At 35.3% G+C, this 6,805-nt stretch overlaps 1 protein-coding gene across 1 annotated transcript in view; it reads left to right on the forward strand.

Annotated features, from left to right (window-relative positions):
- The window catches only part of ADGB (androglobin), a 119,974-nt gene extending 113,728 nt beyond the window's left edge, over positions 1-6,246 (forward strand). The window contains exons 33-36 of the mRNA XM_050893243.1: positions 405-519; positions 2,611-2,713; positions 4,105-4,288; positions 5,939-6,246. Coding sequence (XP_050749200.1) covers positions 405-519; positions 2,611-2,713; positions 4,105-4,288; positions 5,939-6,130 — 594 coding nt within the window. The 3' untranslated portion in view covers positions 6,131-6,246. The remainder of the gene's footprint in view (positions 1-404; positions 520-2,610; positions 2,714-4,104; positions 4,289-5,938) is intronic.
- Positions 6,247-6,805: the final 559 nt, after the last annotated feature.

Consider the following 6,805-nt stretch of genomic DNA (forward strand, 5'->3'; position numbering starts at 1 on the left):
CTCTACACAACACATTAAAACTAAACAAATAAAGGTTCCAAAACATTACTAGAAAAATTGGATGTTTAATGTTGACAGGTTATTATTTCAGAAAAAAAAAATCTATTGGAGAGATGGCTTGAATATGACTCTGACATGAAATGTGGTCCTCTTATGTTTATCTTTTTTTCTCCCCAGTGACTCACTAATGGTATTCCTGTTGTTAGAGGTGATGTTTTCATAGATCAAACCAGTGAAATATACTCACCAGTAACATGAAGTAGCATCATAGCTCACATGCACTGGATTTGAAGATTTACTGTCTTATTGACCACTTACTTACAGATTCCTAGTTTTGAAAATTCTTTGGGATTTAAAGGATGCAGTAGAAGTTTTCTTATCTAGATTAAAACTTTGATCTCTAGGCTTTTCAGGAACGCATGCGGTTTATTAATAAGTATGCTGTGAGAGATTCAGAGGAGCCCATAGCTGGGACTGAGACTGCCAGTTTAACACCTAGCTCAGGAGAAAGAGGTAAGGGTATAACTTTCTGTCAAGCATGTCATCTGTTTATCATGTTCAGCTCCTTAGAAAAGACTTCTGCATTAAATACAGGTAATAAATGGATAGAACAGCCCCGATAAAGGTGTCCAAATGCACAATGGCATGTTTAGTCTATCTTCTCTATCCCCTTTTTGTTTTAATTGTTGCATTGCTCTATTTTCAGACACAGATATAGCCTCATGGCTCTTGGAGGCTGCCAAGTTACCCTTAAGCAAACATTAAACAGTCCTTCTGTACTAGAATTCTAACCCTAAATTAACCTGAAATTTTTGGAAGTTCAGTGGAAAATACCTACTCCCTGAATTCCAAGTTGGGTACCAGAACTCACTAGTGTAGTAATATTAAAAAATTGTTTAGCAGCTCAAATAGCATGTCAGTAAGACACTAATACTTCTAATGTGCATTTTTTTTATGTTTATGTTCATGGAAACTGTTCATGGACAGTGCTCTGGAAGTGAGATTTCAAGAAGTGCACACTGAGTCGCATCAGCTTCCTGGCAGCTTCCATAGGTGTTGTCTAACTTTATTTAGTAGTTACAACTTCTATGGATTCTTCATTTGTATTCCCTGGCAATTACCAGACTCTGATGAAAATCTGAACTGGGTGCAAGGCTGCAAGGCTGTTTGTTGTTTCTTTTCTTCTGAGAATAATGCTGAGATCAGGTCATCACGAAACAGAAAGTATAATACCCGGTCTGATTGTGACAATATCTGGTCATGGCTCATGTGCATGGAACTAGAACCTGTGACTAGTACATAACTTGTTAAGATTAGTATTTTTCCAGTCAGGTAAGTAATCCTCCTGGGAATGTTTCAGAACTGAAAGCAAAAGTAGTCCTCACCTTATGCCTTAGACAAACACATCATTAGTTACTTCTTGCATTCCGAAGGAACTTGAAAAAATATTATTTCCTCTAAGTCACTGGATAAGGACTTCAAAATTAATGGTTGTCTACCAAGAGCTTTGTTCTAAACTAAGCATTTGGAGTCTAATACAAAGTCTCATGAAGTAAAGAGGTGGCACCCCAATGACTTTAAGTTGTTATGGTTCGGTTCCATAGGGTGCAGCAATAGGCAATAATGTGCTTGAACATTTCTGTAATGTTCAGTATCTTAATGAGAATTTTTATGTTCTGGAGAATACTTTTCTGATGGGCAGTGTCTAAGGCACTTCCAAAGTCCATGTCACCCTTCTAGATCAACAGAGAAGGCTGGTATATTTGTCTATGTATAGACAGTAAATATATAGACGGTATATTTTTTTAATGCTCAGAAACCTCTTTCCCATTTTTGGTGAGAAAATTCCAGTAATATTTTTTAAATGTTTCAATTGATTACTACTGTAAGTAGGGTAATGAGAGTTTTTGTGGAAACAAACTACTGCAGTCACCATTAAATCTCATCAGATTTCACAGGCATTTTCAGCATATCCAGATGAACTAAAAGAAGGAAGCGTTGCAATAATCACGACGCAGCTCAGCACAGTGGCATGCTTAATATCAGATATGTCATTGTATTGTGAGAATGCTACATTAAAGCACAACATGGTTACTATCCATGTGATTAAAAAAATGCTAAGACTTCAGAATGACAATTTTAAGTTGTCATGGGACCTTTTTTCTTTAGACTGGTATTTCCCAAACTAAATCTCTGCCCAAAAGGGAATATAGTTTTTTTAAACTACAGCCAGGACTGAACAATCAGATTTGTATTGATTTTTTTTTTTTAATAAAAGAATATGATTCCTTGCTGATTAGAAGTTGTTCTTATATTCTTTAGGCACTTTAAATTGAATGTTCTTGCTTAGATTTACAAACTTTCTTGAGTACTGTGGATTTAGCTAAAATACGTATATTAATTTCACTCTAGCATATGTGGGTTTTTTGCAGCATCTTTGATTCTCTCATGAGTGTTGGAAATAAAAAGGCAGAAATATTATATCCTCTCCAACCCATATTCTCATTTAATAATGTATTTTGCTGAGCCAAAGGAAGAAAAAATAATATAAGAATTTAGATGGAGCCTCCTAGCATAACTGAATAACCAGTTTAATCTGTTCTGTTGTAGATTCTCTTACCACAGGAAAGAAAGCATCACAAGCAGCTATTGACTCAAGCTTACAAACACAGCAAAAAAAACGGGAGCCTATAGACCTTAGTCCTTACATGAGGTAAACTGCAGCAAGAACAACTAAGTCCTAGTGAAACACCAAAATGAAAGACTGGCTAAGGATTTTCATATATAGAAATTAGTGAATGCAATATATTTTTATGCACTTGTATCCTATCTGTAACTGGATGCAGTATAATAGATCTGAATTTAGACTTTATCCTTCACGTGTCATTGAAGTAAGCTACAATTCTGTCACATACTTGTTAAAGTTGCTGTGAAAATCCTGGCCCATGTTTTATCTGTCCTTTATGTTGTGTACACAAAATCACTCAGTAGTGAATGCAGAAGTGTAGATGGCATCAAGATACAGTTTTCAGCTTTGATCTTCCTGGCATGGATGTGTTTTAAAATCTGTGCTTTCCTACATCCATTTATAATTTATGTCGTTTCCTTAACATAATACATGTCAAAGGAGCTGAATCACTGCACTGCATGTAATGAGAATGTGACATAAAAATTTGAAGAAAATGCATGTGCAGGCAAATATGTTTATTTCAGTGGTCATCTTGAAAGAAGCGCATCTGAAGTTTGTCAGGACGTGATGCTAGATTCAAATAATATATTTAAAAAATGCAGTTCAGTTAATAATAATACTTAATAGCTGAAATAATTATATTAATTATATTCTTTATTCAAAAGAACTGTATTTGTTATTACACGTGTTGATATGAACCTATCTAGCTAATAAACATGCACTTGCATGTTTGCTGTGCTGCAGCTAGAACCCAGTTCATGATTAAGTCCACTGGTATTCAATGTGGCATTTATGCAGCTCATTGATTTTCAAAAGACCTTAGAACATGCTGAAAAAATCCCCAAATTTAATTTTAAATTGAAAGGGAAACTGGTGTTATATTGAAGTGAATAACATTAAAACAGTAGAAAATATGGCAAAATATCTTCCACAGGCTTGAGACTTGTAAGCATTTCATTTGTCTTCAATTCCTTGACTTTTACACTAGTCATTTAAGCCAAATTTTAAAAATATATTATCCACTTAGCTGCCATTACGCCAACAGCAAAAAAAAATAAAAAATACATTTGTCTCAATGCTGAATTATAATATCAACAACTTCTGGAAATATGATATATCTTGCAAATTAAAAATAAGTGTCACATGTAGGAGTTTTTCATATGCTCAAAGATGATCATGATTTTACAAATATTTTTAAAATAGACACTCAAGTATAAGAAGACCCGGCCTCGGAAATGTACTTTCTCATCAGTGTTACATACAAGCAGAGGAAAAGTGACTCCTTAACCATATCTAACCATACGATGGTGACATTGCAGTATATAAGTCAAATATATGCATATAGGTGTTAAGCAAAATATACACCACCCACAACTGTATTTGAACTGAGACAAATATCTTTGTATTGCCTTCAGAAAAACAATGTCTGAGTCTGCGCTAAGAAATGAGTCTATCATTCAACAGCAAGAGCTACGTAAAGTGGAAAAAATCAACCGTTTTAGGGAACTTCGAGAGCTGGCTTTGGAACAAAGAGAAAAAGAACAAAATGCCAGAGCTTTATTGAAGCAAAATATACTTGAAATGTACGAGAATCTGCAGGTAGGTTTTCAAGATTACTTTCCAGTAACTACTACTGTGATATCCACCACTAGTGTGAATATCTTGATCAACCATTCGCAAGACTTCTGTATTCAGTACCAATAATTAGAAACAGTGAACAAGCTTGAAATTTTGCTTGGGTGAAGGTTAGAACTAAAGGTTTTAGGGAAAAAAAATAGTACTACACAACATCCTTAATATGATATTCTTAGTACTTTCTTGATACAGCTCTTTGCAAAACCACTATTTTAAGAATATCACCATAAAAGGATAGTTATAAGTGAGAATAAATTGAGTGTTTGACATACATGACCAGATGCATATTAGATAAAGCATCTCTGGTTTGGCTATTTTTTTTTCTTATAGAATTGTATAGGGCTTTTTGGAAAGTAATGAAGAACAAGTCAATTTACATAGGAGGGCAAGTTGCTCCTAATGTGTCTTACAGCAAAGTTAGAGAGCACAGTTTTCCTGGAATATGCATGATACCAGCAAACAAAAAATTGGAATTATTAATCCTTAAAAAACCATGTCTATAAATAATAAATTTGGTAGCATTAGTGTAGGATCCATGGTTAGGATTAAGTCAGCCAATGCATTGCACATAAAATTGGTACAAATATCTTAACAAAATTGGCTTAACCCTTGAGTGTCAACAGGAACAAAATGTTTTGTTACACAGCGGTGATACAATAACCACTAGCAATCAGCTGGTGACTATTCAGAGCTCTTAAAACTGGATAAGAGACAGTAAAAATAATTTTACATCAAACCAACCTATTTACAAAAGTCACTTGAAAACCTCTCCTTAACAAGTTCCCAGACAGCCTGAGTTATATTACTTAACTACAACTCTGTAAGGAGCCATAGTTCTCTACCAGTGACTGACTGATCCTAGTAAGAACGCATGTCCAGGTTTTCAGATGTTGCTATGATTTTGGATGCCTAACATATCATATATTAGAAGGGCAAATTTTTATGAAGAGTAGTTCCTCAGCTCTTTCTAGAAAGTATGTCCATTAAAGATGTTTCACAGCGCGAATTTAAAATGACAGTTACTTGTGAATATGAATACTGTGCTGATTACCACTTTTACAGTTTTTTCATCTGTAGACCACAGAGAACTATATAAAGGTATCCAGGTATCCCCATTTTCCAGGATGGAAATGTAAAAGAAGAAGTTTTCAGAAGTGTCCAAGTCCCACTTGCCCTAAGTCTCACTGAAGGTCAATGTGATTTAGGCTCCTTTAGTCTCTTAAAAGACTAGAGCTCCTAAGCCACTTCAGCATTTCTGAAAACAAGGTTTTAAGGGACCTGTTTAAGACAACAAAGTAAGCCAGTAACTGAAGAGGGACTAGACCCGGATGGGTAACTAGTCTGTTGCCCTATCCTCCTTTCATACAATTAGGTTATTATGCCAGCAATTTAAAAAGGATTTTCATGAACTTTCTCTTCTCCTTCATGGTGAAAAGATTGACATATAGCTGTGTAACTGTGACAAATCAATAACAGTACACGTAAAAAGAAAAGGAGAGATGCTCTCCCTCTACTTATAGTCACAAAGTGAAACATAACAGGAAGGATGCAGTTGCTTGTGATGAAATCAAGATTCATGCGTTGGGGGGGGTATTGCTGTTTGATTTTGGCTAGGCATCCTTAGATGAAACACGAGGCAGAGTTCACAGCATTCGGGAAGCATACAGAAGTAAGCTGCTAGAGGCTGAGCGCAGGAAACAAGAAGAGCTGGCAGCTCATGAAGCCGTCCTGCAAGCAGAGCAAGAGAAGAAAAGCCCAGACGCACACAAAAAAAGGCCCAGAAAGGGTTTAGGGAAAAAAAAGTAGTTGCTAGCACTACTGAATTGTATTTAACAGTTTGGGAAAGAAAGTTTATATGCAAAGATGAGAAAGAACGTTTGTTATTTTCCAGTTTTTTTGTCAACTATATCACATCTTATCTCTTTGCCTGGTGCTAGTGAAAAAACTGATCTAGTATTCTTTTTAACAAAGGGTTTGGTATTTTGCTTCTCATAAAGGTACTCACTACTACTAAAGTTTGTATGTTTTACTGGAATAAAATTTTGCAATAAAAATTCATATTCCATTCAGATTCTTCTCCCAAAATCAGTGTCTTTTGTCTCCTTTTTCCAGTCAAAACAGAACCAGTCAAGAATGAATCAGAGTTGAAACAGTGAATGTACCTATCAGTTTTGAAGTCATTTAACTTGGCAGAAACATGAGCTCCTGAAGTGGATGACAATTTGTGGAGTTTATAATAATTAAATAGTGGCATACTGCACTTTTCATATGCAGGCATTGGAAGGCTTCCCAAAACCTGATTCAGTAGGCACTCACAAGCTTTCTGTGTACCGTAGTATTTTTCTCTTTCATCATTCTCATAAGTGTTTTTGAATCTACAGTAACTCTCTGTAGTGGCAAACTCATGGCACAACCTTCCAAGGCTTGTTGAATACTCCTTAAAACCCTATTACTCTCTTTGTTTATATCTTTCCTAAGCTA

Source organism: Gymnogyps californianus, chromosome 3 (assembly GCF_018139145.2).
Source record: "Gymnogyps californianus isolate 813 chromosome 3, ASM1813914v2, whole genome shotgun sequence".
Lineage (NCBI taxonomy): Eukaryota > Metazoa > Chordata > Aves > Accipitriformes > Cathartidae > Gymnogyps > Gymnogyps californianus.